Here is a 15320-nt window from a genome sequence, read left to right as displayed (position 1 = left end):
ATCTCTGTGCCTTAGTGCGGAAACTGATATTCATGAGGACCCTAGGTTATTTTGACAAAGCCATATTATAATTGGGTTAGTCTTTTCTTCCTTTGGCAAAGCGTGAGAATAAGTAATAAATTTTAGAATGATATGTATAAAAATTGAAATAAACTATTAATTATATTTGAATATACCTATTTCCAATTATCTCAATCATTAAGACACCTAGAAATTATAAAACACCTCTCTGAAAAGTGGTGGTAACTTGCTTTGTGTGCATATAAAGTATGCGCACATTTCATTATCATTGTTTTAAATATACTAGAAACCAGAATCTTTGATTTTTTTTTTTCCTTTATGTGGGTAATCTATACAAAAGATCTTTTCAAAGAGAAAGCTTTCATCCTAAATTATATTCTCAATCTTTTCTATAAGACAGACTGTATTCCTACTAAATATAGTAGGAAACTAATATTATCACTTAAACTCAAAAATTAAACTTTAAAATACCATGGAGATTTAAATATTCCTCATTTCTGCTGCCACAGTAACTAACACAGTTTCTTTTCCTGAAACCATAGCAAGCCTTGGGGAGATAGAGAGTAATCAAATATCAAATATTATTTTTAAAGTGGCTTTCCACATAATTTCAGATTTTGTATTTAATTTTTTTATGTATTGTTATCACATGTTTTAAAATTATATACATCATGTTCTTTGAGTCATCAGAGTGTTCTTCTTTAAAGGCATTGCACCCAATACGATGTTAGCAAAAGTATGCAGTGATAAGAATAAACCAAATGGACAATACCAAATTCTACCTAACAGGCAAGCTGTAATGGACTTCATCAAGGACTTACCCATTCGAAAGGTGAGATTTTATATGAAATTTATCCTCTATATATACCCTCTGATTTCTGAAGAAATAGTTAAAGGGGATTAAGAAGTACAAACTTGGAGTTATTAAAAAAAAAAAAAAGCCATGTAATGAATACCCTAGAGTCTATAGTCAATAATATTATAACTTTCTATGGAGACAGATGGTTACTAGACTTACTGTGGTGATTGATTTGTAATGCATATAAATGTCAAATCACTGTGTTGTACACCTGAAACTAATGGTGTATGTCAACTATAACTTTGATTTTAAAAAATGAAAAGAGAATAAGAAGTCATTTATTCTACCATTCCCTGAGTTTATATGACCACAGAACTCTTTTATAAATGCTTTTTAAAAACTCCATGGAATTTAAAGTTTTAAATTCCCATGCAACACTAGTTTAGGAAATACAGTCAAAAATTATTTAAAGTTATTTTCTTGCATGGCTTTTAAAACTAGGACATTATTTATACCTTTTATGAGTTATAAAAGGTATGATGAGATTATAATATCAGTTCTTACCTTAATTTTAAAATGTATTAATGATAAATGTTGATTCTCTTCTAGGTTTCTGGAATAGGAAAAGTTACAGAGAAAATGTTAAAGGCCCTTGGAATTATTACTTGTACAGAACTGTACCAACAGAGGGCATTACTTTCTCTCCTTTTCTCTGAAACATCTTGGCATCATTTCCTTCATATTTCCCTGGGTCTAGGTTCAACACACCTGGCAAGGTATCTGTATCTATAATCATTCTGCTTTTTCTTTATCATCTGCTGAAATAACAGTTTTCACCATTGAGATGGAGGCTAGAAGGATAACATGTTTTAAATTCTTTTAGGCTAGCTCAGCTCAGAATATAATTTTTGAGTTAGAGTCAAAAGATTGGATATGAGAGAAAAGGAAGTGATAAATAAAGAATCCCTCCTAGGTTGTTGGCTCCTGCAACTGGATAGATGGGTAAGAGGAACGATGGGTGCTTTCTTTTCTGAACCTGCCTTGTTCTTTGTTCAGAACATAAGAATACTGGTGGTCGGATTGTCGAGGAAAGAAAGATGGCTTATGCTCCAGAACTCACTCGTTAAGCAAACAGATGTAGTGATTCTTTGAAATCCTTCATGGACTACCTGCATTTCTCCTCTTCTACTGAGTACATTGTGTTAGGCACCATTCTAGGCACTGGGGATAATAGCAATAAACAAGATGAAATGCTGCCTTCATAAAGTTTGCAGAGTAGTGTGGGGAAAAGAAAGTCACCAAGTGAAGAAAGTAAGGCAGAGTAGGGGCCTAGAGATTGACCTGAGAGGCTAAGAGGTGGTGTCGGCTATAGTCCTCCAGTGGTGGAGACCTGAAGGGGCCAGCCAGGCAAAGACCTAGGAGAAGAGGAAACAACTAGAGAAGCCCTGTGTTCTCTCCCGGCTGCTCTTTCATCCTGGTCTTAAAAAGAATCCAGAGCTAGAAGGGTACGCTGTTTAGGGTGGGTGAAAAGAAGGCACTACACAAGAATGAGAATTAACACTAAACTAAACTAAAAGACCCTGAAGGCGGGAGGAGAAGGGGACGACAGAGGATGAGACTGTTGGATGGCATCACCGACTCAATGGACATGAGCTTGACTAGTCTCTGGGAGTTGGTGATGGACAGGGAGGCCTGGCGTGCTGCAGTCCATGGGGTCACAAAGAGTCAGACACGACTAACTGAACTGAAACTAAAAGATTACTGAGGAGGCGTATAAAATGTTTGCTTAATCAGTTAAATCTGTTAAATCTTACAGAGATTGCAAGGCCTATGCTGTTGCTTTTCTCATCTTTCTGTGCTCCTCATTCTTTCGAATCCAGGTAGCTGACTTTGATCCTGAGTGGATGTATTGAAAGATAAGAGAAGGACATCACAGTACTATAAATAATCCAGTATTTGAAGATGATGGAAAATAAAACTTTCTTCTTTATTCCAAAAATTACCCTCTTTTTATTTCCATAGTGCTTGAAAACAATATAGTCAATATAGTTTTTAGTATAACATAGCAGATATTAACCAGTGGTAGAGATGCAGGTAATGCTTTTAAGTGAAACTCATAGGTAATTTTTAAAATTATAAAATAGCAAACCTACTTTCCTTTCTATATTCTCTATTTCCCTAATTAGCTTTATTTTTTTAATCTCTTGTGCTTTTTACTTTCTAATCTGTTCTCTATTTCTGTGTTTGTCTGCCTCCACCAGGATAGAAGTTTCTTAAAGGCAGGCACTTGGTCTGTTTTGTTCACTGTTGTATCTCCAAGGCCTAGAACAATGCTTGATTCATAATTGGTTCATGAAATATTTGGAAAATGAATAATCTATGTGTCATTTCAGATTTTTGGTTTTAACTACTCCTGTCAGAGCAGCTAAAATCCAGCCTAACTAGATGGTTCAGATCCGCAGTCATCATCCTGTTGCCATAGACCACATTTTGACTGAGCTTCTGTAGAGTGGTATAGGTAATAAATAGGCTAGTACTGATATGTCCAAGGCCAAAAACTAGATAATCAAACTGTTCAAAATTCAATTATATCTTATAACTGAAAGCCATTATGCTACCACATTCTGTTGATTTTATCAATTGTGAGTTTTGATATTCAGGTTTTTAATAGAAACGATTTATAATATCCTATTTTCAGATGTGTTCTTTGATAGATATAGACTTAGCTATCTATCTACATTCTTTGGTGGTAGTTTTTAGATTAAAAAAACTCACTGTAATTAATGATGTATAACTTTTAATCCAAAGTAGTATTGAGATCTCTAAAGGGTAGCTGATGTTAAATCATTTTGGTTGACTAAAAGGAACTCAGTGTTGTTTGGAAAGCAAATAAAAATCTTTTTTTTTTTTAATTTTTATTTTTTTCATTTCAAGGGATGGAGAGAGGAAAAGCAGGAGTGTTGAGAGGTAATGTTTTATTACTAATTATTCATAATTTGTACAATTTTTAACTAATTTTTAATAAAATTTCACTGAAACTTAAAAAATCTATTTGTAGACCAGATAACAATTTTCAGCAGTTGACACCCCTAAAGTAAATATTCTAGTGCAAAGCTTTATTATCTTTGCTTGCTATGCTCTCAATGGGAAAAAAAAAAATTAACTGCAGTTATTTTTTTTTAATGTTAGTTTTGTTCCTATTCAATGAAAACCAAGAATTTTAGGATTCCAAATCTTAATTTCTAGGTTTGTTTATAAGAAGAATAATACTGAGTAGTTAATTTAAGATACGATAATGGAAGTTTTCCCTGAAGTTCTTCAAATACTGGTAAATGACTGAAGGGACCAAATAGTAAGATCCCGATGAACGAGACCTTAGAGGCGATCTCATTCAGTGGCTTCCAATCCTGGTTGGAAGTTGGCTGAAATCTCGCCGGAGCCTTATTGTCTTCAGATATATATCATTGTCTGAGAAGCCTCTCACTTGTCTCCGCAAGGAACCGCAGTTCCACTGAGACATTTAAGACTCGGGCCGAGACTTGTCTGGTGGTCCAGTGGTTAAGGGTCTGCCTCCAGAGCAGGGACATGGCTTCAGTCCCTCGTCGGGGGAGCTAGTATCCCCCACATGCACCTAAGCCCACGCACTGCAACTGCGGAACGTGCGCTGCGGCTGCTGAAGCCTGCGCTCCGCAGCCAGAGAAGCCCCCGCAGGGAGAAGCCCACACCACAGCTAGGGAGCAGCCCCACTCGCTGCAACTAGAGAAAGCCTGCACACAGCAACGGCACAACAACAAAAGAAGAACCTTGGACCTACTGTGAGGTTGTGTTCATTTTGCACATATGTCATTGGTGATCAGAAAAACTGAATAGCTTTTCTAAAACAACACACTCAGTAAATGACTTAATAAAAATTGCTGTTTTAGGCTGTGATTTACATGAGAGCAATCAAAGGAAAGGGCTTCCCTGGTGGCTCAGCAGTAAAGAATCACCCTGCAATGCAGGACGTAAGAGATACAAGTTCAGTCCCTGAATCGGGAGGATGCCCTGAAAGAAGGCATGGCAACCCACTCCGGTATTCTTGCCTGGAGAATCCTACGGACAAAGGAGCTGGCAGGCTCCAGTCCATTGGGTCACTAAGGGACAGACATGCCTGAAGCTACTTAGCACGCACGTACACACGCACACATGCAACCAAAGGAAAAGAGGGGAAAAAGCATTCAAATGTGAGATAGCATTGTCCTGTTTCCTATTTAATGGTTTTTTCCCTCCTATTTTGTCTTCTCTTTTGTTATTGAGAACATTGCTTGCTGTACAAGAATATTAACTAATATTACTATTTCTTAAGAAAGGGCCAGCAAACCAATAGGAAAAAATGAACAGAGATCCAATTAGTTAACGGAAGAGAAGGTACAAATGGCTCTACAAACATGTGAAAATAATCCCAGTCTCTTATTTAAGAAATACAGATTAAAAATTCTCTGAGATAGCATTTTTCATTAATCAAGTTGGCAAAGATACACACACCATTGGCAAAACTATGTGAGTGAAAAAGGTATTAAACTCTAAAGGAGAGTGTGCTAGTTTCTAATTAGTGGTTCTGAAGGTCAGAAGTCCTCAAGTTAAAGTGTCAGCAGGGTTACATTCCCTCTAGAGGCTCCAGAGCAGAGTCCATTTCCTTACTAAAAACTCCTAGAGATCACTTGCATTCTTTGGCTCACACACCGTTCTCCATCTTCAGATCCCACATTTTGTCTTTCTTTGACTCTTACCCTCCTGCCTCATAAGGAACCTAGGGATTACACTGAACCTACCTAGATAGTCCAGGATCATCACCCCCATTTTAATTTAGCCACATGTGTAAAATTCCTTTCACCATGTAATGTACTAGATTCTAAGAGATTAGGATTTAGACATCTTTGGGGACCATTATTTGGCCTACCACAGGGAGCAAGCGATTTTGTCTATCAAGATACAGATACACACACACACACACACACACACACACACACACACACAAAGATACAGATACACATGTACTTTGATCCCACTATTCTTTTTATCCCACTATTCTCTTTATTCCACAGGTGTCATCACATGTCATTTTACATGTATACAAAGTTGTGAATTGCATTTTTTTATAATAGCAAAAGGTTGGAAATAACCTAAGTATCTACAAATAGAGGATTGGTTAAATGATCTTACGTATTTAAATTAGGATATCATGCTGCCATATAAAGGGCTTCCCTGGTAGCTCAGCTGGTAAAGAATCCACCTGCAATGCAGGAGACCCCAGTTCAATTCCTGGGTCGGGAAGATCCCCTGGAAAAGGGATAGGATACCCTCTTCAGTATTCTTGGGCTTCCCTGGTGGTTCAGCTGGTAAAGAATCGCCTGCAATGCATGAAACCTGGGCTCGATCCCAGGGTCAGGAAGATCCCCTGGAGGAGGGCATGGCAACCCACTCCAGGACAGAGGAGCCTGGTTGGCTGCAGTCCATGGAGTCACAAAGAGTCGGACACGACTGTGCGACTAAGCCCAGCACAGCACAGCTGCCATATAAAAATGAGGAAATCATTTACTTACAGGGAACTCACCAGGATGAATGAGAAAAGTAAAGTGGTAAACGATGTCTGATATTTTACTGTTTATATAGGGGAAGTGTTTGCTCATTTATAAAAGTATAACATACTTTTTATATGCATACAGTATTCTAGAGGAATAAATAATAAATAGGAAGCTGGCCGTGTTGGTTGCCGCTAGGGAGGAGAACTGGGTTGCTGTGGACAACTGGGTTAGAAGGGGCGCTTTTCACTGAATGACTCTTCAGGGTTTGCTCAAGGTTTTTTTACTGGTTACCCTGCTCTCTCTTTAGTGTCTTCCTCTTTTTTGTTAATATGACCTTCAACACCCTTGTGCAAATGAACTCACAAGTTCTGCATTTAATCTTACCAGCCCATTTCCAGTTGTCTATTAAACAACTTTATATAGGGGCCGTGAACCAACCCCGTAAACCTACTTGAAGATAATTCTCTTCCAGACAATATTCATGCAATAATTGGAATGATGTTCTCATCTGTACTTTCTTAAGACAGTGCTCTGTAACAGAGTCTGTATACCTATATATCCTAATGTTTTGTGAGTTCTTGGGGCATTATCCTTATATGTTGGTGAGTTTAATCATCTTTTAAAAAATATTATAGAGAACAAATGTACCTTTGCTAATCAGTTTAGCTGTAAATAACCTCCCATTATTTAGGAAGATCTTGAATGTTGTTACTTAATTATATCTTAGTACATCTGGAAACTTTATTCAGTACTATAGGAAATATACCTTAACGCTAGGCCATTTGCATGGACTGTATCATTTCTAAATTATCCTGAAGTATAGTTGACTTTGTGCACCCAAGTCGTTCTTGTCTTCGTAGGACATTCAGTGAGATAAGTAAAGCAGAAGAACAGTACAGCTTGTGCCAAGAACTTTGCAGTGAACTTGCTCAAGATCTGCAGAAAGAAGGACTTAAGGTACTTTATTTTTATGTAGTATTCTTAGTTTTCTAAATTTTTAATAATAAAAAGCAACCTTAAACTGAGAGTTAGATTTTGCATTTAAAAACAAATTGGGATGTATCAAAAGAGTTCATATCTTCAGTAGAGACAGATTGAATTCTGACCCTTATCTGAAGCCTGTGATGAGGTCATTTTATGAGGAGCAACTTACGAGGCTGGAGTGACTCCAATATATTTCCAGAGTTTATATTACATTGGGAGTACATTTGAATAAGTTCAAAATCAGGGTTATATTGGCAATAAACAATAAGGCAAAGAAAAGGATTTCTCTAGAACTGTACTCTTTTAAATGCCTTTCCAGTTATCCTTTAATGTCATGGTCAGGTAGACAGCTTGTGGAATAGGCATTTTGTTTCAAGGCCTTAATCCAGGTTGCTTAATACATTGAGAACAAAACCTGGAAGTCTTTGAACTTTGTGTTTTATAATCTTCACTCACAACAACCTATGTTTAGTATTTTTCCAACACTCTCAAAACAGACGTGGAGTTATTACAAAGTGTAATACAAAAGCATTAAAAAGTTGTTACAAAGAAAAGGCCATCTGATGTATATTTTCTTATAATCCTTCTCTATTATACCTTAAATATAAAGAGAGTTCTTTTTAAAAAAAACTTTAAATAAACTTTTAATTTTAGAATTATTTTGGATTTATAAAATAGTTACAAAGAAAATATAGAGACTTCCAGTATACCGTTTCCCTCATTATTAACATCTTTTATTATCATAGTGTACATTTCTACAGTACAGAATAAAGTTAACAGAAATGACCAGTTAACTTTGCCCTTTATATAAAAGTCTTTTGTAAAAAACCAGCTGGAGGGGAAAGTAATAATTACTGACTAAAATCGAATTTTTAGATTGCTTACAGATTTTACTTATTCTTTATGACACTATTCATTACCATGTTTTGTAAATAATTGATTATACTTCCATACTTTCTGTACATAAGAGACTTTCCTGGATTTTTCTAACATGTAAAAGATTTTTTTCTAGACGTTAAAGAGCTATATAAAATAATGTATTCTGTTTGTTGCAGGGTAGAACTGTTACCATTAAGCTAAAGAATGTGAACTTTGAAGTAAAAACTCGTGCCTCTACAGTTTCAACTGTTGTTTCAACTGCAGAAGAAATATTTGTTATTGCTAAAGAACTGCTAAGAACAGAAATTGATGCTGATTTTCCCCATCCTTTGAGATTAAGACTTATGGGTATAACTTTTACTGTTTTTCCTTAAAATCTGCAAGACATTTACAAAGAGTCAATTTGAAAAATAGTCTCACCTCCATTTTATTTCTTAGACCCATTCAGGGAGTTGTATTTCTTCTACTTTCATTTTTCTTGATACTTAGAACCTGATGCATGTGAAGCCATGATCACTAGTTTAATTCTAGTAAGAATCAGTTAAAGTCATTCTTTTCCTTCAATACTTACTGAAATCCTTGGGGTTAGGTATTTTTCAAAATTTTAAACTTCAAATTTTAGAAAACAAATTCAGTACATGTTGAGTATATTGTGTAATACTCTTTTGGGATCTGAGGCAGCACTTTATAATCAAACATTTTATTATTTCTGTAGCAAAACAAAAAATATTCACACTGAGTTATAAAGACTCAAAATAGCTTCACATCAATCTTGTCATCAGTTACCATTTGTTGCTTACAATTTTCAGAGCTTTTAGATTTCAGAATGACAGATAAAGGATTGTGGCAGTATAAAACCACATTTCTAGCCATCATGGGGTGAAAAAGACAAACAAACCCTGTTTCCAAAGTGAACAAGTGAGAGAATGTTTAGGGATAAGCACTCCAGATGCCAACTTTACTGCTAAGAATAGGTGTCATCAGCCGTACTTTCACATATGAAAGATAGCACACATGGAAGTCAATTTGAATATAGTATATTAGCTAAAAGAGCTAAAGAGTAGATGTTAATAGCAACTTTATTTATAATTACCAAAACTTGGAAGCAACCAAGATGTCTTCCAATAGTAGGTGAATGGAAATTGTGGTACATCCAGACAACAAAATATTATTCAGCACATAAAAGAAATGATCTATTGGGATAGAGGATGGGGGAGAAGAAAAGAAAGGTAATGAGCTGTCAAATGATGAAAAGACATGGAGGAAACTTAAATGTATATTTTTAACTTAAAGAACCAATGTGAAAAGGTTACAATACTATATGATTCCAATATAGGACATTCTGGATAAAGCAAAATGGTAGAGATCTGAAAAGATCAGTGGTTGGAGGAATAGGCAGAGCACAAAAGATTTCTAGGGCAGAGAAACTATTCTGTATGATGCTATAATGGTGGATACATGTCATTATACCTTTGTTAAAATCCATAGACTGTACAACACCAAGAGTGAACTGTGATATAAACTATGGACTATGAATAATAGTCATGTCAGTGTAGGTTCATTGGTTGTAACAGCTATTCCACTCTGGTGGAGGATGTTGATCATGGAGGAGTTTGTGCATGTGTGGACGCAGGGTATATATGAGAACTCTCTGTACTTTCTACTCAACTTTGCTGAGAACCTAAAATTATTCTAAAAAATAGAGCCTATTGCAAAAAAGGAGCTAAAGAATCAGTGCAATTGACTCAAATTAGTTACTCGGTATCTAATGGTATCATGAGTCAGATATTAATTGAAAGACCTATATAATCATGCTAACTGCAATAGATACTTATTATTTAGTATACCCAGCATTATAAAGAGAGTAAATTTCTATTCATAATACCACCTTTAGAAAAGTATCCTTTAATTCAGAGAATATGCGGTGTTGCTTATTATTTTTGGCTAAACAGGCTTTTTTATCAGTGTCACAATACTGTTACACAAAATGACTTTATGCTTTACAGTTGAGTTGGTTTTGTTGAATTGGAAATGGATTAATTATGGTTGGTTTAATTTAGGGGTGCGGCTCTCTGGTTTTCCCAATGAAGAGGAGAAGAAACACCAGCAAAGGAGCATTATTGGCTTCTTACAGCCTGGAAACCAAGCCCTTTCAACCACCAGTTGTATACTAGAGAAAACTGATAAAGATCAGTTTCTAAAACCTGCACAAATGTCTCATAAGAAGAGTTTCTTTGATAAAAAACGATCTGAAAGGAAAGCGAGCCCCCAAGACACATTTACATGTGAAACCGTAAATAAACAAAGTTTGCAAACATCACAATCATCCCAAGTTTTAAACAAGAAGATGAGTGAGAATTTAGAAATGGTGGAGAAATCACATAACTGTCAGACATTTACCTGTCCAGTTTGCTTTAGGGAGCAAGGAAGCATCAGTCTAGAAGCCTTTAATAAACATGTAGATGCATGTCTTGATGGACCTTCCATCAGTGGAAACCCCAAAATGTCCTCATGTTCACATGCTTCCTCTGCAGAAGTGAACGAGAAAGAAAATGTATATGGTTCTGTTTCTCTCTGTGAGAAGCGGGGTTATGAAACCCACCAGGAGAATACAGAGATCACGTCAGTAGATCCTGTAGAGCTGGTAGAGACTACTGGTAAACCATCAAATACAGACGATGTAGGGGCTTTAAGTAATAAGCCGAGCGAAGAGGAATGTTCTGGTCCTTCAAGCAAATCATTTAATATGGAACACTGTCCTCAGAATTCTTGTACTGTTTCACTGGAAAATGAAGATGTTGGGTCATTAAGAAGGCAAGAATCCCCCCAACCTAACTTATATGAAGTAATCAGTGACCAAGTTCTAGTTTGTCCTGTTTGTAACCTAGAACAAAAGACTTCAGATCTTACCCTATTCAATGTGCATGTAGATGTTTGCTTAAATAAAGGCATTATCCAGGAACTGAGAAAGGATAAGATTAATCCATGTAACCAACCCAAAGAAAGCACCAAAAGTACTGGTGAGTTTATGGGTTTTTTTAAAGAGTTTGATTTTCTAGGAATGTTTTATTAAAATTCAGATTGCTATTAAATCTAAAACATATACCTTTAAAGGGATGGTTTGTATATGCTGCCACTTAGGAAAATGTTAGTTACCTTACCATGGGTTAGAATTAGCTGAAGCCATTAGATTTGAAATATTGGGAAGTCTTTGGTTTAGGCTTGACTTAGCACAGAGTGAACTCAAAGGTTTAGGGAACTGAGTGATCTAATCCAAAAAAGATATTCCTTCAGAGAACATTTGCCAAGGCACAGTGGTAAATTAGCTATAATTATATAGCCAGAAAGCCTCTTTAACTTGTTTTTTGGTAGTTCTGACTCTAACCCAGCTTCCAAGTTAGCTGCAATACTAATGAAATAAGTAAATTACAAAGAAATTATTTATAAATTTGAAATATGTAGTCCTAAAGAGATTTTTATCTTTAATCTGTTAACTTTAACTTTTTAAATCTTTAGAAACTGTTTTTACTATTTCGTGTTATTCATTGTGCATTATCTTCCCTCTAAAGATAACTCAGGCAAAGTGCAGAAGACTGGGAACAAAGCAAAAAGGTATGGCTAATTTGAGTTTTAATAAAGCCGGCTATGAAACTGTTATATTTTGAGGTCTGATTTTTAGGAAATGTTAAAAATGTGCTTTTATAAATCATTAAGTAAAAATTTTAAAATCAATTAGTTGCATAAACAGTATTTAAAATCTCTTCATGCATTTAATTTTGTGCTTTTCTGTTGTTATTATTCTTCTTCGTGCATTTTAATTACGATGTTCTGTTTCATTCCAGGCCAGGATTGATGACAAAGTACTCAGCATCAAAGAAAACAAGACCAAACAATCCCAGACACACTCTTGATGTATTTTTTAAATGAATGTTGAACATTTTATCAATTTTTTATTGAAACTTGTTATTTTATAATAACTGAATGTATTCTTCCCTGTTTCAAGCTTACAGGTTCATCTAGTGAAAGGCCAGTACAATAATGCCTTTGTATAAATTTGGGATATATACTAATTTACTTCTGTATACGTCTTTTGATAACAATGAGAATTTCACTTTCAGTTATACTTCAGTTAGATAATGCTGTTAGAGATAATTTTAAAATGAAAAGTTGGGAATGAGATCAGGAAGTGATTTCTTTATTATGTTTTATAGTGAATATAAAAATATATATTTATAAGGGCTTTCATAGGTTCAGATAAAACTATCATAGCATAAGAATTTTTTAGCACTTAGCCACTTTGTTGGCACTGGATGCTCTGCTTGATCTTAGTATCTTCTACAACTTTGAATAATTATATTTTAGGTCCTAGTATCTTCAGATACCTCATGAGAATTCATTACTAATATTTATCATAAGTTCTATGAAGAGTATTAGCTTAGCAGAATTAGCCTGCGTGCTTTTGTTACCTTCAGGAAAATAATATCACAGTATTATTTTCTGTGTTAAAAGAACTTTTGTTTAAAATATGATTATTCATTTTATTTTTTTTATTTAAAATTTCTTTATCTAATGAATAAGCACTTATTCACTTTAAAAAATATTTGAGATTCAAGGTCATTATTTTCTTATCTAGGACTTTTAGATGGCAATATTTCATTTCTTGTCAGTTGTATTTGTACTTTACACAGATCTTTTAAATAAAGAATAAATTGTACACTCTATTTTTATCATGATCTTCTAGAGAAAAATGTGCAGTTCAAAAGATTAATGTGTTTTAAAACACCTCATTTATCTTAGTTCTATTTCTATCATGTTTTTATTAATATTCATGAAAGAAGACAGCTTAACAATTGTTAGCTTAAGTAGTTGTTCCAGATGCTTTCATGGTATCAAGAGTTTTTATGAAAAACAAAACAAAACAATTATTTAATTGAAACATGAAAATGGGACCCATTGTCTGTTACTGCTTTAAGGAACCGAATCTTTTATTCTCATATTTTTGTTTCTTCTTTTCATATTTTATAGCTCATTACCTAATTGTATAAAGACATAATGTTTTGAGAATAGTGTAAATTAGGACCTCACACAACCTTTCACCAAAGTGGTAATTTGACTTTAAATAACTAGCTAGTTTAAAATTAGGCTTAGTGTTTATGAGAATACCAATTTCATGCCTAATATTATTATATGCTATGATAAGTATCTTGTTATAGAACTGCGATTCTTGATCATATGATTTACTTACATTAATTCTCTGAAAATTAAGTTCAATGAAGCACTGATTTAATGTATTGAAAAATAAATAATACCATATTCTTTTCTATTTTGTTTTAGGTTTATTTTTATTGATTTTTCAACATTAGAGTAAATACTAAATTATTTTCATTTAGATTATTCATTTAATGAAATGTTATCATTTAGTAATATTTAATAAACATTTAAAATGAAAGTTTAAATGTTTAATTTTTTAGCCAATAGAAGTGGTTTCCTTACTTTTCCACTCTTTTCCTACCTATGTTATTTTCAGTCTTATTTTCTTTGCCCAGAATTTTCTCCACATCCTTTTCTGTTTTATCTAATAATCCAACTCATTTTATTATACTTTTGTTTGGGGGACATTAAAAAAACACAGCAAAACCACAAAGATTAAGCACCTATAATCTTACCTATGTAGAGGGTGACAATATAGGGAGCCACTTGGGAGGACACATTTGTAACACATATAATTTACAGAATACTAGTATCCAGAACGTATATAATCCAGAATACACAAATGAGTCCTATGAATCAGTAAGAAAAAGGCAACCAATACAAATTTGGTCAAAAGTCCCTAAATGGCACTTTACATGGGAATCCAGATGTCCAAGAAACATGAAAACATCCTCAGCCATTTTAGTAATAGGGAAATGGGAAAAAAAACCTCAAAGAGATTATAACATCTCTCCCAGATTCATAAGAATGAAAGGTTTTGGTGATGATGTGGAGCAATATGAACTCCTTAAAAAAATTATTTAACTCTTTATATTAATTAATTAACTATTTTATTTTATTTATAATTATTAATTAATTCATTACAGGCTTCCCTGGTGGCTTAGAGGGTAAAGTGTCTACCTGCAATGTGGGAGACCCAGGTTCAATCCCTGCGTGGGGAAGGTCCCCTGGAGAAGGCAATGGCAACCCACCCCAGTACTATTGCCTGGAAAATCCCATGGACAGAGGAGCCTGGGAGGCTGCAGTCCATGGGGTCGTGAAGAGTCGGACACGACTGAGCAGCTTCACATTCACAATTCTTTATATGGCTGTGTCGGGTCTTAGTTGCAGCACTCAGGATCTCAGTCTTCATTGCAGCATGTGGAATCTTTAGCTGCTGCAAGCGGTGTGTAGGATCCTGACCAGAGAGGGAACCCAGGCCCACTGTGTTAGGAGCTCAGAGTCTTTGCCACTGGACCACCAGGGAAGTCCCTATGAACTCTTACTTTGAAAACAACCTCTTTGGAAAACAGTCCCTTTAGTAATTCTGAAGATGTGTATACTCGATGTGTAACTGCACTCCTGTATATGTGCTGGTTATCTTCCATTTGCCCTCCTGATTTATTCTGTGCCCTTCTTTCTGTGTTATGTCCAATGAGGCATCATGGCAGCAAGAAGCCACTGCAGAAGGTTTCAAGGATAGAAGACGAAGTTGGGTGTTTATTCTCTCATATACCTTTCTGAAGCTGGTTAAGTCTCTTGAACAAAGGTCACAACTTCTTCATATGTCATTCTCTGCTCGCTCTCTCTCCAGGCTCTGACAATGCTTTCTTTACCCTTAGCCTTTCACCCTACAGGTGAAAGGTGGCAACAGAGTCTTGTTAGCCCTCAGGTGCTGCCCTATCTTTTGTGCTTTCCCCACACCCTGCCCAGGGGGTGCTAGTGGTAAGGAACACGCCTGCCAAGGCAGAGAAATAAGAGATGCAGTTGGATCCCTGGGTTGGGAAGACCCCCTGGAGGAGGGCATGGCAATCCACTGCAGTACTCTTGCCTGGAGAATCCCGTGGACAGAGGAGCCTGGATGCCTCTAGTCCCTAGGGTCA

The 15320-nt window shown here is 35.4% G+C and overlaps 1 protein-coding gene across 1 annotated transcript in view; it reads left to right on the top strand.

Moving 5' to 3' along the window:
- POLK (DNA polymerase kappa) overlaps positions 1-13696 on the top strand; it is a 77011-nt gene extending 63315 nt beyond the window's left edge. Inside the window, exons 8-15 of the mRNA XM_043920021.1 lie at positions 729-853; positions 1430-1596; positions 3755-3787; positions 7245-7341; positions 8424-8595; positions 10308-11267; positions 11817-11859; positions 12090-13696. Coding sequence (XP_043775956.1) covers positions 729-853; positions 1430-1596; positions 3755-3787; positions 7245-7341; positions 8424-8595; positions 10308-11267; positions 11817-11859; positions 12090-12174 — 1682 coding nt within the window. The 3' untranslated portion in view covers positions 12175-13696. The remainder of the gene's footprint in view (positions 1-728; positions 854-1429; positions 1597-3754; positions 3788-7244; positions 7342-8423; positions 8596-10307; positions 11268-11816; positions 11860-12089) is intronic.
- The last annotated feature ends 1624 nt before the right edge of the window (positions 13697-15320 follow it).

The sequence above is a fragment of the Cervus elaphus genome, chromosome 12, assembly GCF_910594005.1.
Source record: "Cervus elaphus chromosome 12, mCerEla1.1, whole genome shotgun sequence".
In the NCBI taxonomy this organism is placed as follows: domain Eukaryota; kingdom Metazoa; phylum Chordata; class Mammalia; order Artiodactyla; family Cervidae; genus Cervus; species Cervus elaphus.
Note: the sequence above shows the minus strand (reverse complement) of the source record. Positions and strands in the feature narration are given on the sequence as shown.